The sequence below is a fragment of the Dermacentor albipictus genome, chromosome 1 (assembly GCF_038994185.2).
Source record: "Dermacentor albipictus isolate Rhodes 1998 colony chromosome 1, USDA_Dalb.pri_finalv2, whole genome shotgun sequence".
Classification (NCBI taxonomy): Eukaryota; Metazoa; Arthropoda; class Arachnida; order Ixodida; family Ixodidae; genus Dermacentor; species Dermacentor albipictus.
The window spans coordinates 430,471,472-430,495,398 of NC_091821.1; the positions used below are offsets into that span (position 1 = coordinate 430,471,472).

The 23,927-nt window shown below is 47.1% G+C and overlaps 1 protein-coding gene across 2 annotated transcripts in view; it reads left to right on the plus strand.

The window, feature by feature from the left end:
- Positions 1 to 23,927, plus strand: part of LOC135908617 (uncharacterized transporter YutK-like) — a 141,472-nt gene that overhangs the window by 2,798 nt on the left and 114,747 nt on the right. Inside the window, exons 3-11 of one of the 2 annotated variants that reach the window (XM_065440444.2) lie at positions 1,621 to 1,790; positions 3,933 to 4,074; positions 8,617 to 8,841; positions 9,195 to 9,356; positions 10,026 to 10,151; positions 13,219 to 13,349; positions 14,855 to 15,026; positions 16,826 to 17,165; positions 19,457 to 19,709. In XM_065440444.2, the coding sequence (XP_065296516.1) occupies positions 1,621 to 1,790; positions 3,933 to 4,074; positions 8,617 to 8,841; positions 9,195 to 9,356; positions 10,026 to 10,151; positions 13,219 to 13,349; positions 14,855 to 15,026; positions 16,826 to 17,165; positions 19,457 to 19,521 (1,533 nt within the window). In that variant the 3' untranslated portion in view covers positions 19,522 to 19,709. Of the gene's footprint in view, positions 1 to 1,620; positions 1,791 to 3,932; positions 4,075 to 8,616; positions 8,842 to 9,194; positions 9,357 to 10,025; positions 10,152 to 13,218; positions 13,350 to 14,854; positions 15,027 to 16,825; positions 17,166 to 19,456; positions 19,710 to 23,927 lie in introns of those variants that run through there. The other variant, XM_065440453.2, reaches the window with a different exon arrangement.

Consider the following 23,927-nt stretch of genomic DNA (forward strand, 5'->3'; position numbering starts at 1 on the left):
TGTGTCATGGCTGGTCTGTGACCTCTTTGTGCAAGTGAAGGTTCAAAAAGTCATGTTTTGGCTGTGTGGGGCAGAGCGGAGGTTCGGGTTTGGACCCGGACAGAAGGCGTTTGAATAAAGCATCTCTATACCGGACAACGGCTCTTCCTTCGCGCTGCCACCATGCAATCGAGTCATCGAGGCGTGAACTTCGGACCTTAAACATGTCCCCTCCTTAACTAGTGTTCAAGCTAGCAGAGAATAAAAGGAACGGAACTGGCGTAGTCGGCAGGATGGTTGTAAAAATATATCCGTTTTCTCGAGGCATTGTTAAAAGACGCGCGCGGTTAAGAAACAGTCTCGCTGAAACCACGTGGCCGTGTATCGCGTTACCCAACTACCGTGAATGCGCCTCCCTGTTCAGCGATGAGGCCCATAAATAAGCTACAGTAGCGGCGGAGAATGTCAACGGGAATGAGAATGTCAACATGTGGGAAGCCCGAGGGCATCTTGCTGTAGGGGTAGCTTCAACCGCACTCTCTTTTCTTCTCTTCACGCTCGTCTTTCCGAACGCTTCTAATTCAGCTCGAACCGTCTTCCCTTTTGTTCCGTGCGAGAGTGCGCCTTGGGTGGCTCCTCTACGGCGCAGCTTAACAAGGCGCATTTCTTTCCACGCGGGCTTGTCTTCCGCGTGCCCTCTTCGCGGAGCCGAATCGCGTCTTTCGTTTGAAAGAAGCATATACTATGGGACCATTACACGCTAATTGGCCGATTTAGAAGCGTGAGAAATCGTCCTGCGCTTTGCAGCAGTCGCTTGAACTAGGCCCCAAAGCAGCAGCAACTCTGTACAGCTTAGATGATGATGATGATGATGATGATGATGTGATGATGATGATCAAATGGATACTCATTCGCTTGTGGGGTGCCGCACAAGAAAAAACGTGAATGAGTGGCAATACTTTATTCTTTTCCATCAGCGCTACCTTATTCTAATTCACCAAAGCTGTAACCTCGCTTTGCAGATAAAGTGCGCGTATGTAAACGTTGCGGTTACACCCGACGAAGCGTGACTACAAGGGACGAACACTTAAAGTTCAAAATTCCATGACCAGTACTGGAGCTTGAAATTAATGGCGAACTATGATCAACTTTTGTAAAGCCTGGTCGGGTATAATGTAACACTTGTACGCCAGATCTATTTCTATTCGGGCTTCATCAATAGGCCGAGCTGCACTTGCCAGCCTTATCACCACGATGACCCAGCGGCAAGCAGTGCATGAAAAGAAAGGGAATGCGATAGACTGGAAAAAATCGTTCTCGTCATACCGGGCATGGCTTCTGGTCGTCTTCATTTTGCCCAAAATACGATGATGGGCTAGTTAGTGCATAGTCGTCAGTGTTTGTGGCGCACAGGTTTGGCGGGAATGAACGTACTGAAACAACACTTTCTCTGTTCTTCTTTTTTATTGGGGGGGGGGGGGGGGCGCTTCCGATGACGATTCAGTCCGTTGCTTTCTTCCGCGTAACCTTTGCCCCACAAAGATTGGCAGTCATTTTGATCGTTCGCATAGTAGATCTCCATTCAGCCTTTTTGATACCCTCACATGCTGCCAGATCTGTTAAATGACATTTCCTCTGCAGGAGCCATGGTGCCAGGGCTCGGGCTTTCTGCTCCTGCTGCTGGCGATGCTGGACGCGTGGCTGTTGTGCGGGCTCTGCTTACGCTGGCTGCCCAGCAAGAAGGTGGCCCTCATGACAGAACGCGCCAGGAAGCGGACTTTGTGGCTCAGCGAACGGAAGTGGATCGCCAGGTGAGGAGTTAAACGCGCTTTCCTCTATAGCGAACGAAGAAACCCCCTACTCGCCACCACGTCTTGTGTAGTGGTTCCGTAAGGAACACCTTCGGCACTTGCATCACAGGGGGCACTAGAACCAAAGAAAACATCCTATACGCTTAGTCATTGGCGCGTGAACTTGGACACGTATTCGTCGTAGCTGTGAAAACTCAGCGCGACATTGAAGAAGACAAAAAGACGCACAAGAAAAGCGCTGACGTACGACTGTTTTTCTATTTTTTTATTGCACTCGTCGTTGTTCTAGTTTAGGTAGACGTAATCACTCTGAAAAAAAAGCACCTCCTGTATCTTTCGTTAAGAGTTTCTGAGCATGTTACGCGTAGTGCACCGCCTATAGAGGCGCCACCGATAGTTACTTAGCGGGCGCTTCGAACAGTGCGATCGAGAGCAGTAGCAGACGACAACCCTTTGCAGCAAGGATGGCTGAAGTTCGTGGCTGTGATTTCTCATTCGTTCGAGTGCCAGACTGCTTCTTCTACAGTGACAGCTCTAGGGAAGACGCCGGCCTCTGTGGGAGTGGGTATGAATACGATGTTACCGGTGTTTTGGGACGACCCTGTCCACATACGTGACAGGTGCGTCCTGCATACAAACGCCATGAACCCCATTTACCTGAAGTGGAGCTCGTGTTAACTAGCTGCTAAATTTTGTTGAGTAATGCGATGTCTCGATCGTTTTCTTTTTAGTTCGACCCTTGCCGTAGTGCTGCTTCTGTACCTCAATAATAAGCACCATCGTTAATGGAGACTTATATCTCAAACAAATCCGCACGATTCGATGTCTGCAGAAGCCGTTGTGGTCCTTATGCCGATAAATACATGTGACATTGCCGAATAAGCGCAGCCAAAGTCGCTTCAGTAAGGGCAATTGTGTATTTATTGACGCGAACGCGTACACTAGTCAAAGAAGTCACCAAACGCACGGTTAATAAGAGCGCGTGTTAGCGCTGTGCCACCGATGCAATTCTGCTGCATACGTCGATGAACTGCCGTTCCCGCTGCAGCTTTTGCAATTTTAAATTCTCCAAGGGAGCTGCTTCGAAACGTACAAACCTGAAGTCTGACGGACTTTTCAGTACATTTTTTTATGTTACTACAGAGAGATTCCACATGATGTATTTAAAGGTTGAGCAGCACCAATCAAAGTAGATGGGTGTTAGCGGCAAGGCTGGTTTTAGTCCTCTGCGGCGTAAGCATAGTAAGAAAGAATTCAGGTGAGTACAAAATTCATGTCCAAAAAGGACTAGGATGTGAAACAAACAAATCACTCGGCGTGGTAAGTCATGTCCGCCGTTATCAACTATATCAACGGTCGTATTTCACACCAAGCCTTGCGCATCTTGCAACAAGCACCCCGCTCAACCGACCATCAGGTTACACTCGTCTGATTCCCAGCTCATGTAGGCACCGTCCACCCGCACCTCCCCAACCTCAACGAGGTTACCCACTCCCTAGTGCGAGGCCTAGTTAACCGCGTGGGAGATGGAGAGGCCGCCCCTACCGGTAGGGATCGCCTGGCGTGCTACAATGATCTTGTGAAGTCCATCTTCTTAGAGTGTAGAACCTTCGATCCCGGCCCACACAACAAACTATCCCGAGCGCAGGCTACAACTCTCCGCCTGCTACAAAACAGTACTTACCCTTCGTTACAACTGTACAACAAAATCCACCCAGACATTTACCCCAATTCCACTTGCCATGTCTACACCTCCACACATGCTTTTAGACTGTACGCAACAATACCCGGACACTAACCCCACGACCCTCTCGTCGATATGGCACGCTGCCCTGCGTAGCTCCAACCTTGACGACCAACTATGGGCGACCCAGCAAACTTGCGAGGCGGCGAAGAGGCAACACCTCGACGTCCCCACGTGGGAGGCCTAGGCCCGGCCACCACCTCTTGCTGGTTGCAATAAAGGTTATTCAGTCAAGTTTTGTGGGACACCCTGTATAGCACATGTGCGCGCGAGCGAACCGCTTCACGAGAGTTTCGCTTCATGTAGACTGCACCATGTGTGTTGGATATGCACAATTTTTGCAAGGCAATGTCCACCCGTAACTTCTAATACCTCTATACATCCTCGTTCACCCACAGAACTGCTTGGGCCGTTGTGTGGCTCGCCGTGCTTCTGTTTGTCGCCATCGACTCGCGACTGCACCGACCCCGCGTCACGGCCAGCTTCGGAATGCTTCTTCTGGTCGGCTTCGGATACGTCTTCTCCAAGAACCGTAACAAAGTACGTGCTGCCTACGGTTTCTGCTGCCCAACCAATACGTAAAGCACATCTTGCTTTGACGCCACGCTCGTAGAGTAGTTCGTCGCTTCACCTCGCGTCTATATTGACCACCTGTGTTCGTTTACACTATATGAAGCAGCAACCTAGCCTAATGTAAAGCGTTCTTGTGCATTTGAAAGCGCTGCTTTTTTTACCTGCCTTGAGGGTGGCTCCATTGTTCCTTTTATTTTTTGCAATCGACTTTTATGCGAAGCATATTACGAGAGCTCAACCCAGCTCCTCAGGCGCGGCGGTGACCATGAAACCACGTGACACCGTGACGTCACGACAGAGGAGAAGTGGCTTTGGCTCAACTCTTGCAAGACGGGCTGGGTGGGAATCGAACCAGGGTCTCCGGAGTGTGGGACGGAGACGCTACCACTGAGCCACGAGTACGATGCTTCAAAGCGGTACAAAAGCGCCTCTAGTGAATGCGGTGTTGCCTTAGAAACGAGCTGTTTCTAAGGCGTGCGTCTCTTGCTCAGGCGCACATTTCGTTGCCGCGCCGAACGCTGCTTTGCTCGACGCTCACCGCGTCCAATGCGGGGCGCGTAGTCGCTGCCCTGTAGCCCATTGTCTTACACCCCTTGGCGGGTCGACGGGAACGCTATCGCGTTCCACTCTTGAAGGCGAAGCAGTAATGCAAGAGTTGTTTCTTCGTCTAGCCGAACCAAATATAGCCAAGCAACAGCAGTTCACCAGGCTAAACAGTGGTTCAACAACTAAAATAAAGGCTAGTATGCTTCGCATCCTGGGCTTAACCTTACCTAAGCCACAGCCATTTTTTTATAATCCATGTTGCCAAATCTCTGCTTTGCCCTTTCTTGCGTACAGTTTCACGAGCTAGCGCGAGATGTTTTCTTCAACTGTGGCACATCATTTCTGAGATACCTGCACGCGTTTCCTTTGCAGCATTGTGCTGCTCTAGCGTGGATGCCAATAAATGCCCGTAATTCGCTTTCATGAGACTAGAGCAATACTTTCTGCAATAAAATACTCGTATTGAACTATAGCACCAATAACGTGAAGTGGCACTTAGATGAAGACATTATATATTTTAACCCTTTAACCGCATATAGATAACACAAATGACGCGAAGTGAGCGCGTTGACTAATTAACGAACTACCTAGGATTGCCGGTTTCGTCTGAATCCAAATTCAACATGGGCGTTGACAGATGCGAACACAATGTAGGATGGATGTTTTATAAACAAGGGGGGCATTGTCTCGGACAGATTGGCTCATGCTCCCATAGAAGAGTCTATCTTTGTCAAAGCCGGCCTGTCATCCTTGGCGTGTTAGTTATAACAGGTTAGTAAAGTAGTATAACAGGGTAGTAAATTAGGTAGCAGGGACCACAGATCCGGATCATGAGACTGAAATAATCAGGAGAATAAGAATGGGCTGGGGTGCATTTGGCAGGCATTTTCAGATCATGAACAGCAGGTTGTCATTACCCTCAAGAGAAAAGTGCATAACAGCTGTGTCTTACCAGTACTCACGTACGGGGAAGAAACCTGGAGGCTTACAAAAAAGGCTCTACCTAATTTGAGTACGACGCAACGACCTATGGAAAGAAAAATGATAGGTGTAACGTTAAGGGATAAAAAAAGAGCAGATTGGGTGAGGGAACAAACGCGAGTTAAGGACATCTTAGTTGAAATCAAGAAAAATAAATGGGCATGGGCAGGGCAAGTAATGAGGAGGGAAGATAACCGATGGTCATTAAGGGTTACGGACTGTATTCCAACGGAAGGGAAGCGTAGCAGGCGACGGCGGAAAGCTAAGTGGGCGGGTGATATTACGTTTACAGGGACGACATGGCCACAATTAGTACATGACTGGGGTTGTTGGAGAAGTATGGGGGAGACCTTTGCCCTGCAGTGGGCGTAACCAGGCTGATGAGGATGATGAAAGTAGCCTAATAAAGAGGGGTAAAGTGGCTCAGACAGGCTGGTCAATGTTTGGGTAGATTTAACGGGTTAACAGGCCATGGATTACAATGCCACCTTCAACAAAGATAGGTCCATGGATTACAATGCCACCTTCAACGAAGATAGGTCCAGCTATCGAAACGTCTACCCGCCTACCTGAGGCACTTTACCCCTGTCTGTACAGCCTTTATACCACCTGACGTTTGCCCGTCACAGTTCTTCATTCACTATTCTCTTCTTTGGTGAAATACTGAAAAGCGTAATGGTGAAATTGAAAAGCCCTAATGGTAAAACAATAAATGAAATTGATTTCATACTTTATGCCGATCCCAGCATAATGCAGGATGTAGAAAGTGTTAGGTAGGGTAAAGTGCCGTGATCGTAGGTTAGTGATGGCTGGGATGCACCTCAATGTGTAGAAAGCAAGAGTAAATACATTGTTTAAGATCATTTTCCGTTGCGTTATTTTTCCTTCCCGGGTTTTTCATTCGCAGCTCGTCGCGGCGCCCCACGCCCAGGTTCGGCGACCGCGAAACTGCACGACTGTGATACGCACCGAGTTGCACGTTTTGGCTTACCGAACTTCTCGCATAGCTTCCACGGAATTATGATGCAGGGCATAGCGGGTTTACCAGCAACCTTGATGGTACACGCTGCAAGGTACCCACAACCTTGGTTTACTATGCACATACCTCCCGACATTCCCCAATTTTCCGAATTTCGGCGACGAATGCGGCCTGGAACCGTCATCCCAGGCGATGAAGAAACGTGACGCAGCACTACCGCTGACTTCAGCATCTAAACCGGCAGACGCCACAAAGCTATCGCGCGCATGCGTCTCACACAGTAGGTGAACAGTTTGACGATGAACGTACACCGCGACTCGGTTTCGCGAGAGCAAGTATCATAAAAAAAATACAGGAGAACGTGTCAAAGAAATAAATTCGGCTTTAACGAAGAAATTATTCGCTTGACAGCGTATATTTGCTGCAGCGAGGATATATGACTACCGTTTGTTGTTTTGTTGCGCGATTGCGTATAGAGAACATAGCCGATGGCCAGCGCATCCGTAGCGTTATAGTAAAGATGGCTATGCACCAATTCGTTGTACTTGTGTTGGCCTGCGTTCATCCGTGTCTGGCGATGACGTAGTTTCCGTGAAAGCTGAAGTCTACGAAAGGCCTCGATAAGAGGCCTTCCTGCGGTAAATATGCCGCGCTAGCTTTGATCGCACACGTTGCAGGAAATTCTAGCAGCAATTTAACAGAAATTTACTTAGCAAAACAACATTCGTGTGTTCTTTTGCCATGAACTATAATGGAAAAACAAATCCCTACTTATACTTCGGTATATTTTAGCCTATATTTTTTTTCTGTGACTGCGATGTATCTTATGAATGTGCCTATTATTCCACTTCCACTGCTGCGCATTCGAGGCCTGTACGTCTGTCTCGTAGCACATCCTTTCGGCCTCCTTGACTTCTCAACCTTTTTGTTGTTGCAAAATAGATATTGATATCGAAACAACTGCACTGACGAGCCACTAGGACATTGCAATAACATTTTTTAGGCTTGTAGCGCAGCTTAGAACGATCAAAAAGGAAGGTGGAAAGGTTAATGAGAAGGAACGGATAACAGAGTGAGCGCTAATTTCCAACTGATGGTTTATTTCGTGACACAGACGGCAACTTATACACTGAGCGAACCATGTGACATGAAGAGACAACACAATACCACGCAACCAAACCAAAGTAACCATGTGAAAAAAACATTCAGACAGCTTGTGGCGGTCTGAATTTTTGGGAAGTCTGGAAGTTGGCGCTCACTCTGTTCTCCGCTCCTTCTTATTACCCTTTCCACCTTCCTTTTTGCTCGCTTTGAGCCGCTCAACAAGCTTAAAGAAGTCATGACATACCAACTCGCCCAAACTGCCACGCTTTCGACATTGCAATAACAGTTCTGCACAGTTCAATTTAATGCAGCGCCGCAAGAAGCCATGATCAGTTGAGTCTTGCGACTGCGCCTATCTCAGCTTATGTACCACATCATTACTATTCCGTGATACCTCTCGGTATCAATACGCATACTCCAAGTTAAAACCTCCGAAAACGATTGTTCTTCAGTACCGGTCCCCAATCAAAAGCCTTTGCAAACGTACGGCTGTTTGAGAAAACCATATGTCAGAAGCAGCGAAGCTGTAAAAGCGAGTTCTCACAATGAGTTCTCACCTTTGGAAGTGTATTCTATGGGTGTGTTTTGCAAGTGCCCGAAATCAAGACTTTTAAAACGGCCCCGTTCACCAGATTCGGTGCAATTCCATTCCCTATATTGTACATTATAAACACCCCACTCTACCCGAGCTTACAACTTTCATAGTCTCGCGTTATATCCGACGCATGTCCACGTATGCCGTACCGACGTCTAGCTACGCATTCCAATCGCTTCATAGGGCTGCGTTACCGGTTGCTCTTTGATTGACATTTGATTGCTACCACGGACACCGTTGATGTAAAACCGACGGCTGCACGCCAATTCAACGGTGTCCTCGCTGCTGCTTGTGCTCGCCGCAGATCAAGTGGCGCCCCGTGCTAAGCGGCTTCCTGCTCCAGTTCGTGCTGGGCCTGCTCCTGGTGCGCTGGAAGGTCGGCCGAGGCGCCCTGCTCTGCTTCGCCGACAAGATGAACGCCGCCATCGCGTTCGCCGGCCACGGGGCGCGCTTCGTGTTCGGCTACCTGGCCACGGGACAGCTCGACGGGGACGGGCTGCCCCAGCAAAAGCCCGTGCTCGCACTCACGGTGCGCGCTTCCATAAAGACGCGCGTGGCACCTCGCTGGACTCGCGATGAGAAACGTTAACGAAAGCTGTGGCAGTATTCGGACAATTGTCATTGTGAGGAACAACCAGATCGCTATGACAAGGCAGGAAGCCGGTGTTCAAGCGCTGCTGTTTGTACGCAGAATAAGAGTACCCAGGAGTTGTACGTCATGATGAATGCATAAGTGCATAAACGAGCCCACCATCTGTACGTGCGTGCGTGTGCATGCGTGCATGTGTGCGTGTGTGGGGAGGAGGAGGTGGGGGGTGCGTCCGCCTGTTTTCGCCCTGAACCGATGGATTTCGATGACCGCGGTCGGCTTCTGGTACGCAGGTGCTGTCTGCCGTGGTGTTTTTCGGTCTGCTGGTGTCGTTGTTGTGCCACTGTGGTCTACTGCAGTGCCTCGCACTCAAGGTGGGGCGCCTCATGGCCGTCGTGATGGGCACCACCATTTGCGAGTCCTACTGCGCAACCAGCAACATGTTTCTAGGCGTGGTGCGGTTCATGTATACTCATGCCTTCTCCGATGGACGATACGCGTTGCTACGTTTCTTGTAAACACTTTCTTTTAAAAAAAAGGCTCGTTGTAGTTACTACGTGCTGTCACAATGTTGACGACCTTGATATAACTGCACTTGGTTACGGCAGAATTAGCAATATTTTTTTACTAGCGAAGGCAATCACTGTTACTAATGGGTCTCGGCTACCAACTTCACACGCCGGGCGCCTCACTGGATACGATTTTTCTAGCCTATAACACCTTTATTGGACCCTCTCTAGAATATGCCGAAGTCTGATAAATGCATCGTATGCTAGAAACATTGTGGCCAGGGGTGCTAACTGCATTTGGAATCAGTGGCTGAGAATAGAGAGTTATAGAATTTCTTTCTCTATCGTCATAGCTCAGCGGGCCAGCCTAGGCGCCACTGCACATGTTTTGCCGCGCATGCGCACTGGCGTCTACGCTATGTCGGTTGGGCCCGCTGGCCCCGCTGGCCCCGCTATCTCGCTGAGCTATAACTCTCTAATATGTGCTTCGTAATGAGCCACCGAAGCTGTGTAGAGAGAAAAGTGAACGTCTGTACAAACGTTGTCGCTGTCCGCGCATCGCAGCACCCTGCCGAGATTGCAACATTGGGACATTCAATTGTCATTCGCACGCAGGCCGACTCCGTACTCCTGATAAAACCGTGCCTGGCGCAGCTGACCAGGTCCGAGATCCACTGCATCATGACCTGCGGCTTCGCCACCATATCGGGAAGCCTGTTCGCCGTCTTCACGACCTTCGGCGTGAGTTGGCGCTCCTATAAACCGCCGTGGCGTGTCGCAGGTTCAAGTACATTTAATAATCATTGTTTGTTCTTCGTATATTATTCTGGCATGCAGGGGAGGCCGTGTACCAAAAAAATACTTGTACGGAATTGTACAAATATTCTTGAGCATTTGACAGTTTTATCAGTTCTTATGCGTAGCTTTCTGCATTTGACAAAAATGTTTTAAGACCCAAGCAAGAGACACGGCAAAAAAGGAAGGTCAGAGAGGTCATTTTTTGAGTTACGTCAAACTGTATCGGAACAGACACGTGGGAACCATATCTTAGATTTGTTATTCACAAATAAACCTGAATTCGTCCGGTCTACTCACGTGCTACCTGGAATAAGCGATCATAATGCTATGCTTTGTGAAATTAATGTTGAACATTTAAGAAGCATTGGAACAGCAAACAGACGAATATATAACTACGAAAAAGCAAATGTATGCGAGATAAATAAAGCGTTGAATGAGTACCGGACGGTATTTGAAACATATGCCGACTACACTGGAGTAACTGAATTATGGCTTATATTTAAGGAGAAGATGTTTGAGCTGAGGCAGTGCTTTGTTCCGGCGTGGACATTAACGGAAAGAAGAAGTAAAAGTAAACCTTGGTTTACTCGGGAGTTACGCAGTCTCACACGCAAAAGGCAACTAGCTTACAGCAAATACAAAGGAAAGCCGACACCTGATCATTGGTTGAAGCTGCATGAAACTACCGAAAAAATGAAAGTTGCAGTCGTAGCTGCAAAGCATTCATTTGGAATTTCAATGGAGTCGAAATTAAAGGATAATCCGAAGGAATTCTGGAAACATGCAAAGAGAAATGAAAAAGACACGTGACTATACCACCGCTTATGTATGGTAACAGCTTTATTGGTGATGACGTAGGAAAAGCTGAGTTCTTTCAAGCTCAGTTTTCAGCTGTGCATTGCAACAGAGACATGATATGATTACCTTGAATTGCCAGCTGGTGGTGAGTCATATGGATGATGTTGTTATTAGCATTAATGGCATAGAGTCTCTGCTGCAGAATCTGAAGATTGGTAAGGGTGGGTGTCCTGATGACTTGCCAAACAAGTTTTATAAATTTTGTGCTCAGTCGGTTGCACCGTACTTGAAGATTATTTTCGAAAAATCGCTTGAGGAATCCTGCCTTCCAGATGACTGGAAAATCGCAAGCGTAGTGCCAATTCACAAATCTGGTCCTCGTGACACCGTCTCAAATTATAGGCCAGTATCACTAACTTCAGTTGCGTGCAGGACTCTTGAACATATTTTGCATACTAGTATAGTAGCACATATGGACGCACATTCATTGTTTAATCCTCGGCAGCATGGTTTTCGAAGGGGCCTATCTTGTACTACGTAGTTGACTGAATTTGTGCACGAGCTGGCAGAAGCACTGGACAGGTGTCTTAGCGTGGACTGTGTGTTCTTGGATTTCAAAAAGGCATTTGATACCATGATGCACTGTTTACTAATAAAAAAAATGGCCTTTTACAATATCAGTCCTCAAGTAATATCATGGGTAGAAGATTACCTACGCTTACGTCAGCAGTTTGTGGTGGTGAATGGTACTCAGTCACAAAAGGTGCAAGTTGTGTCCGGTGTTCCGCAAGGCTCCGTGTTGGGGCCGCTATTGTTCGTGCTGTACGTGAACGACATTAGTGACGAAATAGTGGCTCAAATGCGGTTATTTGCGGACGACTGCGTTCTCTATAGAGTAGTCACTTGTGACCATGATGCTGAGATCTTTCAGGAAGACTTGAGCAGAATCTCAGAGTGGTGCGTCAAATGGAATATGAGTTTGAATTTGTCTAAAACTGTTCATATGAAATTTACAAGAATGAAAAACCTTGATATGCAACCGTATCTTATTAGGAATGTAATGTTGGAACAGGTATTCAAATTTAAATATTCAGGTGTTTATTTTACTCCCGTTTTGAATTGGCGCCGTCAAGTCGATTATGTCACTGCTAAAGCATGCAAAATCCTCGGATTTATTCGCCGAAATGCAAACACTTTTCCACAGTCATGTGGGGACATTTTGTACAAGACTTATGTGAGGTCAATTCTGGAATACGCGTGTACGGTTTGGGACCCGCATACTCGTAGAGATAAAGATAAGCTGGAGCGGGTGCAGAACATTGCCGCTCGTTTCGTATCTGGCATACGCGGGGCTCAATACAGTGCATCGCGTACGAAGGAAGCACTCAACTGGGAATTACTAGACATGCGCCGTAAGAAGTTGAGGCTGAAGTTTTTCCATGCTATTTATTATTCAGCTGTTCGGGTTGACCGAGAAAAGTTTGTGCAAGAGCCTTTTTATAGATCCAATCGTGTTGACCGTGATTTTAAGGTCCGTGAATTTGCGACAAAAACTGAATCGTTTAGAATGTATTTCTAAAAGCATCATCTTATCAAATGATGCTTTCTTTTTGATCTTGTAGATTGTAGATGTGCATTGCTAAGGGCTTTGCCTTTTTTTTCGTTTTTTTTTCGTTTTTCCTCTTTTGTTATCACTTTTAACACTGTACAGGAGCAGAGGTGTCGTATGTATTTCTTCTTGTACCCCCCCACTGTAATGCTTTAGCGCTGTGGGTTTCTTAATAAATAAATAGAAAAAGGACAGGACAGGGCAGGACAAGAGGGTCAAACAGCGGACAGCGCCTGTCCTGTGTTTGACCTACTTTTTTGTGCCGTGTATCTTGTCTGCACCCTTAAAAAACTTTCAAATATGCACCAACTAGGCCCGAAGAAAGTTTTCGTGGATTTGGTTCGATAGTAAATGTGTCTGCAATCGCAATGTTTATAGTTTTGTCTGTGCATCCCCGCATCCGGGTGGTTCTCGTCTGACAATATAATCGATCCTCCAGCAGGTATATTAATCTAACCTGTACATTTAGTATCAATGCCATACTGTCCCTGTAATGTGTGATACTCACTCTGCCCATATGACCACGAGGAGCGTATAACAGAGTAGACGTGTTGACGGTCAGGGAGAAATAATTCTTCACTACTAAAAATATTGTCACTACAGGTGAAGGCCGAGGACATGATTGCCGCCTCATTGATGTCGGCGCCGGCGGCGCTTGGATTCGCCAAGCTTTTCTATCCCGAGATGGAGGAGAGTTGCCTGGGCCTTGAGAAGTTCAGCGACCCCCGTAAAAGGTAATAATGGTCACACCTCAGGGACCCACAGGCGGGAGATGGCGTCCCAGGAAGGATCTTTGCAAGTCGACAGTTGAAAAGTTAGACTTCCGTAAAAGTCAGAAAACCTCATGGTGTAGGTTGACCATGCTTCAGGAGCTATGAAGGAACGGAGCCCAGAGCAGCGTGTCCTCCGCAGCCATTTATTCCAGAAAGTAGATGAAGAAAAAGAATGGCAATACGGCCCTCTTGTTTGCAGCACTTCCCTTTATCTTTCTATATAGGCACTAAGAAAGCAAAGTGTTTCCTCACTCTTATCCTACAACTTTTGCGTACGGGCTTTTTACTAACTTGGTCCTAACCGGGCTGTATAATATTGTCACATTGTAGTGACGGTGAAGAACAGACTAGCAAGAAACTGTGTACTCCTAAACTAACTCTTTATTGGGCCAAGTTGTGTCCAGAAAAACTGGCTACAGTCAAAGGGCAACGATAGCGGCAAATACAGTGTGGGCAATCGTCGAAAATCTGATCGGCTCAAGAGCATCGGCTTTTATGCATGACTCATGGAAGGTTCTAGCCCATTTGCTGGTGCCCGCGTGCTTTCCAGGAAGTACTACACAGTTTGCGTCGCGCACACAGTCAGATTGCACAAGGTTTGGTGAAAACAGATAACGAATAGAACTGTCGATAACATTCGAAAAACTTTTGAAACTTGTAGGCGCGTCCTGCTTCTAGCGACCACGTTTAACATTTGTTAGCTGGTGAAAAGCGGTTGCCGGAGAAAGATAAAGAAGCATGCGTTACAATGCCCTGTGCAGAGCTATCACGAAGTGACAGGAGATTCCCTGATATGCACCTTAAGTGTACCATCCACGTATTTTGTAAACATTTGCCCGTGTTTTGGGTTGGACACTATTGCAATTATATACGAATGTTGTTGGGACAGGAGTTCCTTGCCTTGGTCGTGGTCCCTCAGAGAGGCACAGGTTTATTCTTCCTCCGGCGAAGCCAGGCCGGCTGTGACCGCGGAGAATTCTGGGCGTGCGCACCAAAACAGAGGCCGTCCCGCGCCATGGACAGTCGTTTTCAGACCCTCCGACGAGAGGCGCCCTACAATGCATTGCATTATTTGCTCCCTCTTTATACAATACGCCTCATGGGGCGCCTAAGTAAATTTTAATGATTACGATGATGATTATTATTATGATGATGACGGGGATGCTTTCAACACATCAGAACGCTTCTAATGTTCTATTTGTTGCCCTTGAACGCTGCTTGAACAGTAGGAATGGTAGGATTCCTCAAACACTTGCAGTAATTCCAAATTGGAGAGGGATAAAACTGTCAGCTACACAATATTTTTAAGCAATATACGCAGAATGGGCCTAACAAGTTCACATCGTGTTCGTCTTGTTCGGTTCTTTCTTTACCTTTATTTTTACTTTTGTAACGAAGGCATCGTCTCATTGTCGTCGCAAATTTGATAATTCACGCCGGTACCCTTGCGACCATTTCGGTGGCAGCCGTCCCGGCTGCACCCTGCTGGAGTCCGTGTCGCACGGCTTGTCAGCACAGCTCCGTGTGGCAGCTCACGTGGTGGCCTCGCTGCTGGGATTCCTGTCCTTCATGGCGCTGGCTGACTCGCTGCTCGCCTCCCTGGGATCCCTCGTGGGATGGCAGTTCGTCACGCTCAACGTGAGATGTAGATCCCTCAGTTCCTTCAGGCCTTCGTTACATATTAGAACCATCATTCTTAGATTTCGTTGAGTGACATAATGGGCCGATTACGTCCGCACGCGATAGAGCTTGAGGTGGCGCCCCAGTGCTGGCGACGACCAAGATCGCCTGAGCCCTGGTGATGAGCAAGTTTGGCAAGCGTGCACTGAAGGAAATCAAATACAGACAGTCTCCCTTTTCTCTGCCTTGCGTATCGCGTAGTTTTCACGTATACAAGTCAGCAGGCTGGATGGCACGCGATTGCACGTGGCGTCGGAAGTATCGACGACTTTGCACGTGACGTGTCACATGGTCCTCGATCAGCATACCTTATAATAGCAAAAAAGTCCGGAATCTCAGACGAAGAAAACAATCAGGGATCAAAGTGACTACTCCACACAACTGTTTCTCTCTTCCGGAGCTCCTTCTAACATAGGTATCAAAGGAAAGGACTTTTCGCTGAGCGCAATCTGTATGGCTGCCCTCAGGCTCAAAAATTAGCTCGAAGTCGACAAGAAATAATATTTGTTGGGACACTATAGTAACGCTTAAAAATACCGTCCCGTGCTGCATGCAAATCTGATCAACTCGTGCATCACAAGAAAGGAATCCGTATGAATGAGTTCTCGCTCGTGCGAGTTCGCTCTGCTACTGCTCAAAATCCACCCTAGACTTTGCTATTGTTCACTATATCCTGTGCAATTCCGTCGCTATACCAGAGTCTTTTCAAACAATTAACTACGTCCGAGCTTAGTACTATAGTATACTCTCGCTTGCATAGGGGACATATTAGCACAACTTGCTCTCGGACTAGATGGTTATACTTCAAGCAATAAGCGTAGCGTTAACACGACAGTGACAGCACGATAGCGTTCGTCCTGTCACCTTTCTTGAGCCCATCAGGTTGACGCTACAGTTATTGATTTGCTGTACGCTGCACTGGCTTTACTGCTCCGACTCCGCTTTGCACAGCTCGTCTTTGCCTCCTCGATACCCCTACGCCTCCACACAGAAAACTCCCCCCCCCCCTTCCCCGTCAACGCGCTATGGCGCGACAATGCGACAACCTTAAAGATCGGCAATCTTGAGCGTCTCCATAGACTTGACGTTGGTTTGCGCTTCCGGCTTTCACTTCGCTTGCGGAGAGGCCAGGAAACACACATCCATCGATTACGGCTCGGTGTGGCATACAGTCACCGATACCTTCACAAGATTGGACGAGAGTGGGACCCTAACTGTAACGTCTGTCACAGTCGTGAGACAATAGCTCGTTCACTTTGCGTGTGCCCTCCTTATGCCGCCACAGCAAAGGATACTTAAGTCTATACTGTAGTGTTGACTGCTTGGACTCCTGCCCCTTTTCGGCAGAAAAGGTTTTACAGGCGCGTGGAGAAGAATTAACTATACCCAACACACCATAATATCACTCCTGAACTTTTTGTTTGAGACTGGCTTGGATGGACATCTCTAGAACTTGTGAGACGTGAAGAAAGTGTGAAATGTGTTTGCGCGATAACGCTGCGTGTGGACAACATTACTTCAACGCGTATTGTGTCCAAAGCGCGCATCCGTGAATTGGACAATATGTATAAACTAGTTCATTGTTCCATATCATAATCACCTGCCACCTACCTTTCCCTGTATCTCCCACTGCCTCCTTTCTCTTGATTAAAATCTGCTCCTCATCCTCCCCTACACAGCTTCGCCCGTGAAAGCTTGTCACGAGCTACATATTCATTCCACTCTACAGTAGCTGCTCCATTGCGCGATAATCCCAGTGGCTGTTGGGTCGGCTGTTCATGCCGCTGGCCCTGGCGATGGGCGTCGGGCTTCACGAGTGCTCGCGCGTCGCCTCCCTGCTGGGCCTGAAGGCCGCTATCAACGAGGTCATGGCCTACGGCAAGATGGGCGAGCTGGCACAGGGCGGCCTACTGTCCCTGCGCTCGCAGCTGCTGTGCGCGCACGCCCTGTGCGGCTTCTCGAGCCTCGGTGCCCTGGGCGTCCAGCTGGGCGCCTACGCCACGCTGGCGCCCGAGCGCCTATCCGACTGCGCGCGCGTAGCCGGACGCGCCCTGGTCGCTGGTTCGCTGGCCTGCTTCATGACCGCCTGCACTGCCGGTGAGTAGGGCAGGAGAAGCCGGTGAGGAAAACCATACCTCGAGTCTTGCTTCTTGGAGCGGCTCACTGAGACCCACGCATACCTTCTTAAATTATTTACAATGCCTGCCCAGTAACGTTGCAATGCATGGAAGGTTAGTAGTGCACCGTGGCTGTACCGCGTTCTCGGACACCTTGTACCTGATGGTGCTAGAGCACGGTAGATTACCACCTGGCGCTGCTTCCGCACCGTAGCCGCTCATCGCTTGCGCGCGGCACGCCGTCACCCTGGCAGGCAATGAAAGAAAGTTGACGTGACCATGACCGCCATCCGTAAACTTCGACCATGCGATGATGATGATGGATGAATTCTAGTAGCCTCCCCTTCGAAACGGGGCGGCGGGAAGTACTCACCTAGTCTGCTTAAGCTAATAAGTGAATGAATGAATAGTAATGAACATGAATAGTAGTCTCGCGTTTCGCATTGTTCTGTATTCCTTTCTTGATTCATTAGGACCTCTATCTCTGTATTGTAGACTTGTCTGTGCCTGTAACGGCACCGCTTCACCTCTCAGTTCCTTTCTTTCGTTTTTTTTTTGTTTCACCGTCACTGTGAACTTATTTTGCTCATCTCAACCGCTGAACGGTTAATTCTTCCATGCGTTTTGAACCCCAGCGCTTCTGGAACGGGGGGTTCTTACTGCTCTTGCTGTGATTATCTTGACATTGCATTGCGATGCGCTCAGTCGTTGCCGGACTTTGGTGCCGCAAACGCAGACCTCATCCTATTGCGAGTGTTCTTATCCTCAGGCAGCCAGCTTTTGCCTCAAATAGCAAGACACTTTGTGTTGTTGTACAGATGCTTACTCCTGATTTATTTATTCAAGCATTTGCAAATCTCCATGGCCTTTTTTTGCTGTTATTGTTTGTTTTGTTTCCATCCTTTAGATGCAGGTTACCGCCTCGGTTTCTCTAACTCTAACGCGGCAGTCTCCGGCTATTCAGAGAAAAAGTCAGTTTTGTTCGACATAGTCATGCATCTCTAACGCCTACACGTCATTTTGACGCGTTCAGTCTTCGCGGTTTGTGACGTCGCGTGACGGACAGGCGAAGTGGCCACAGCCCTATAGCTTTTGGCCAACAACAGAGCGCTAATGGTGCAAAGGTGTCGAATCAGAAATACTTATTTTTTGTTCGGTCTCTTTATGCATAATCAGGGCGTACACGTCATATCAGATGGAGAGCTATCGCGGTTTTCATGACGCTTCGTGACAGACAGGCGAAGTGGATGGTGGCCTGAAAATTTTTTTAACCAATCGTCGAAGGCTGATTGCGGAATTGCAATAGGAAAGTTTGGAATAGTATTACGTTATAGCACCCGTGATTAGATTCGAGTCAGTCCGCATGATCCTTAGTGAATGTGTATCCAAGAATTGGGCTGAGGCGTTGATCCTTTGTGTCTGAGTGGTACAATGATTTTGTGAATCTAATTAAGCTCACATGGGTATAACTAATCCCGTGAGTCCCACATTATACTCTGTTTGACTCTGATTTGGTAAATCTTTAGAGCCAGTCGTTTTGCCGGGTTCTGAATTCTTAGGCGTTTGAGCCCCTTAAAGTGAGACTAATGAGATTTTTGTGACTGAGACTGGGTGAATTTTATTCTTTTTGCCAACCTGAGCTATATGGTTCACCACGAGAGACACCGCTGTGGATGAATGCAGATTGAATTTCGCCGGTGACACACGTCAACCACCACAGTCGGCTATCGAACAGAGTATCAGCACACGGTAAATAGAACATGAAGGACGATAGACTTCATCTCGTATAGTTACACAAAACACGTCAAGCGGCGCACATAGTAGCCACTCTCTGGCCTCGCCAACACTTGGAATCGCCCCCTTTTGTTGTTAAGAATTACCATAGGATGCAAGATCGCTGCTGTAGTGAACAGGTGGTGAACAACGCTTTGGGAACCATGTTGGCAAACATAAAGGTGCACTTTTGTTGGCTGTGTTAATTTAACATTTATGTCACCTGCCTCAATGTTTGTCCTGCGTTTCAGCGCTGCCTTTCTAAACATGTATGTCACCTGTTGGCCAGCATGTTACTTAGTCTGAATAAGGCCACAAAGTTATCGTCACGAAATTAAAAAAAAAGACTAACGTTGATCAAATCTCGTAACGTACGATAATCCACAATACTGTGCCGCATATTGTTCCGCTCCATCTCGAAATACCATTTCATTAACCACTTCGTTTCACATAGATTGAAGAGTGTGCGTTGGATCGCATTCTTCTTTTTCTGCGCAGGAGCGCTGACGGACACTTCGGGCTACGATGTCCCAACGGCCTTCGATAGCTACGACTTTCTTTAGAAGGCAGCAATAAAACAACGGCAGGACATATTTCTGCCATATTAGAGAATATTACATACCGAAGTGCATGCACACCCATAATTTAGCAGAAAATTACAGACGACTGCTTTAAATGAGCACGACACGTTACAAGAAGCCTTAGCTGTCTCTTTACCTCGACGTTTACTTCGAACATAGCGTTCTGCCAGAGATGATTATGAATATGCTGCTTGCTGTGGCCTTAAAAGCTTGAGAGATAGCGGTGCTTCGTACGAGTTCTTGTGACAGCAAGCATAGCGGTCTGTGCGAACCGTCTCCCGAGCAGTATACCCCCGTGAAAAGCCGCACGCCCCACTGGGGCGGCTCCTTGCAACCAGTGGGTGTCGGGCGGTGGTGATCAAACCACACACTTCCCGCAGCCAGGCCGGATTCTCTACCCATGCACGCACGTAGCCATGCGAGAACAGCATGTAGGTTTTGATGCATCCTAACGAAGTTAAAGATAAGACGAAGAGGAAGGAACCAATCAATGAAACAATTATTAAACGACTTCGATTGCAACGCGAGAATAAAATGTTTTTTTTTCTTTTCGCTTTTAAGTCTAAATCTTGCTGGTCGCTCCTGTCCAGCGAGCCTTTTTCGCTGCTTATGCACAACATTATGGCGAATGGACCATTCGTTCGTGCAGTTCACTAACAGAGAGATGCAGGGAAAATCAAACTATAATATAGGCTTAAATATGGACACTTGCGACAACCATAAGTCTTCAATCATAAAACTGTGGATATGCTGGGGCACCTTCTATTTTCTGCTTGAGTGAGGAAGGGGGGGGGGCATTTTAACTGACGTGCCACCACTGAGCGACAAGAAAGAAACGCGTCACCGCTCACCTTTTGTAAAAACTTGGTTGCAGTGGTTAAAACTGAAGCAAGCGTTTAGCTTGAAAGAACATTTCTTTCGGTTTCGCTTAGAGCGCGTGCCCAGGTATTAGTTTGCTGTACTTTTCACAAGAAGTGTTGCGACACGACATCGCACTACCAAAAGGCGCTTCATTACTCTATCACGTCGCACCGCAATTAAACTTAATATAACTGGTGGCTCGTCAAGTTGGTTTGTACTAGTCACAGTAACAAGGTCGGTGCAAGTTATGCACTCTAAAGCAACCACTAGCAAACGGCGCCGCTGCCACAACCAGTCTTGCTTGGCAGAGCTCCAGACTGAAACTACACTGCCAAGTATCGTGCGTGGCTTTGTCCATGCATGAGTGCGTATCACTGCAAATAAAGCTATTCTCGTAATTTGAGACCGCCTAGCAGTGTTTCGAATGCGCTGCAGCCATTTCGCTTAGCTTTTTTTTTTTCATGAACCGCTTCAGAAATAAATTTGGAGCAGTTTCCCCCGCTGCATGCCTTGTATATCATCATTGAATTCCAATTTCTAAAACAAATACAAGTAAGGAACATTTGTGGATTAGCGGCTCATGGGAAGGCAAAAAGACGTTGCTTGGAGCAGTTTACCTATGGACAGGTAGTGATAGCGGAGATCGAAATAAAGCAATTAATTGCATCATAAGCAATATTAATGAATACAAGAGATCAGGCTAGGTGTTATTAGTAGAAGATATGAATGCGTACATAAAGGATTCAGACAGATACACTGATTACAACGGTTTTCTAGTGCTTGATCTGTGCGATGAACAGAACCTTATAATAGTTGACAGAGAGAATAAGTGTCATGGAGAGCTAGGTAACGTGGCAATCCGGAAATAGGCAATCATGTATCGATTAAGCCTTAGTCTCAGAAGCGGTCTACGAACGACTAGACGAAAGGATGATAGATGAACATAGAAAAAATAGCCTGGGTAGCCATCATAAACGTTTAACCTTCAAATTTGGGTAAGATACTGGCACAAAACACAAACCAATAGCATCAGAACTTCTAAAAATGAATGAAAAACAAATAACAGAGATTGCAAAAAATTATGCAGAAGGAAATGGAGGCGTTTCCTGCAACAGTCTTTGAATGTAAGGAACTGGAAAGCATTATGTAGCAGGAGATAAGACAGACACGGCCAAACAAATGTTGGATTGTAAAGAGAAAGCCACGTAAGTGGTGGAACAAGGAAATTAAAGCATGCTGTAGAAGAGGGCAATCAGGCATCTAGAGATCATCGAGAAGCCAAAAAAGTTGGGATTACACGACTAAGAGGTGTTCCTTATATGGAATAAATACGGAGACAACAAAGGTGGTGAGGGAGCTCGTGCAAGAGAAAATTGAATACACAAGTGAAGGTTGGGTGCATAGCATATGCAAAAGAGACAGAAGCGCACCAGAAACATTGTGGAACCATGTAAGAGCACTCGGAGCTCCAACTAAAAATTCGCAAACGGCTATAACAGATAAAGGCCCTAACATCTTCGAAGGAAACGATGCGCTGCGGTTCGTGAAGGTACGTCGATAGGAATAATTCCGGCAAAAAAGAAAGCGTAGTTCATACTCAGATTCAGCAACACAGAAGCCTGAGAGACCAAAATTTAGCATAGAAAACTTCTGCTGGAAAAAAGCAGAAGAGAATGTTCCTGATAACACAGCAGCAGGACCAGATGAAATCCGAATACAGATAACCGAAAACCTCGGTCCAAAGAGGGAAGCACTGCTAACTAATGCCATAGGGCAAGTGATTAAAAAGAAGAAAATTCCGATTGGATGCTTGTCCAAAGTTTTTGTCTCCTTTTCTTCAGCTGCAGCACTAATTCTCCTCGCTAAATGAACCTCGCACATGCACTATGTTCATTACCCGTGGCAGGATCATAGAATTATGATCTATGATCTATGATCGTAGATCATAGATCATAGAGTCGGGTAACGCTGAGCATATTTCGTTGTTTATAGGTACTCACTTTATCATTTCTGTGGCCAATCCCCCTCTTGGGCATGCGCCATGTTGAGAAGGACTCAACATTAGCTTCGAAGGGCCGAATTGAGTCGTGAGGTAAGTAATGAAGCATAATTTTCTTGTGCAGGTCAGCACACTGCGGCGCAAAAATGCACTCCCTTTCACACATACACACATAGCAGGTAACGCTGCAGAAGGTGCACAAGTTGTGCGGTCATGCAGGCCTCCCCACGCGCCTTTCGTAGGGAGGATGTTCTCAATCCGCGACGCTTTCTAGGGAAGATCAACCTCCGGACTCAAGTTTACTTTGAATTCCATTACTTGTGCCCATTTGCGCGTCCAGTATATCAATCGTTCCTCTGTAATTCTTCCGGCCATCTGCTTTAAATGACTGCGCAGGGTCCCCGCACGCCTGTCGAACCACAAAAAAAAGGAAAAAATACGCAAGAACTGCTACGCCTACCGCCATCTCACTCTTCAAGAAGCAACCGGTCGGAATTTGAAATTTCGGGTTTCCTAATACAAACTTTGGTTGGAGTTTTCTGGGTCGTTAATTCAGCGATGGGCTGTGGCCACTAGCTGGTAGCAGAAATGTGTCACTCCACATCGTTCAATGGTAAAAAATGGTTCAGATAATATCTGCTGCCTTTCATGTAACAGATGCGTCATATTTTGCGACATAAACGTATGAGACTCATCTTAGAGTGATTTACGTGGCGTTTACGTACACATAACAATCTTTCATATGTAGGGCACAATTCTTTCGGTCGGAAATGTGAGCCGCGAGAGAAGCCCTTCTAGCATTTGTGGTGTTTCCTGCTATGTATGAAACGGAGTATACGTATCTTTATCTCTATTGCCCACTAATTTCGTCCGCCCTTCTACCAGTAGTTCAAGCCACTGACAAACCGCTGCAAACTTGCGGATGGGTGGTCGACGATGCGCATTTAAAATGTAGACGACAGTGTTTTGATGGGTCTAGTTTGGTCGGTTTAGTGGTATTGAAACCAATGCACTTAAGAAATGAATTTATCATATACATTACTCATACATGGCCTTTTTTAAAGCTTTATTTTATGTTATTTTATTTATTTTACGAAATGCGGAGTACCTATGTATACCTATATTCTAAGTGAAAGCCGCACAAAATGTCCAGGAAACAGAATCTCGCACTCGGACTGCGTTAGATATCCAGAAGAGTCAAAATCAAGAACGCTCCAACCGCGGCTCGAGGCAGCTGCGAAGAGCTACGACCGAGATGATCAGCTCTTGACCATCCAGCTGGTCTTCGAGGCACTCGAAAGGCAGGGACCCAGCGAGCCGAAAACGGCGAGCGGAGACCCGCGCCGAGTAACTTCGTAGATGACGTAGGCCCTCGTCAGGGCGCGCGAGCGCCCAACTGCAGGCATAAATAAAGTTCACTCCAATCAAATCCAATAGCACTCGGTCACATTTTCTGTTTTCACAATTCCATTATGTTTTCTGAGCAGCTTCGGCTGGTGTGCTGCAGAAACACCTAAGCTGATAATCC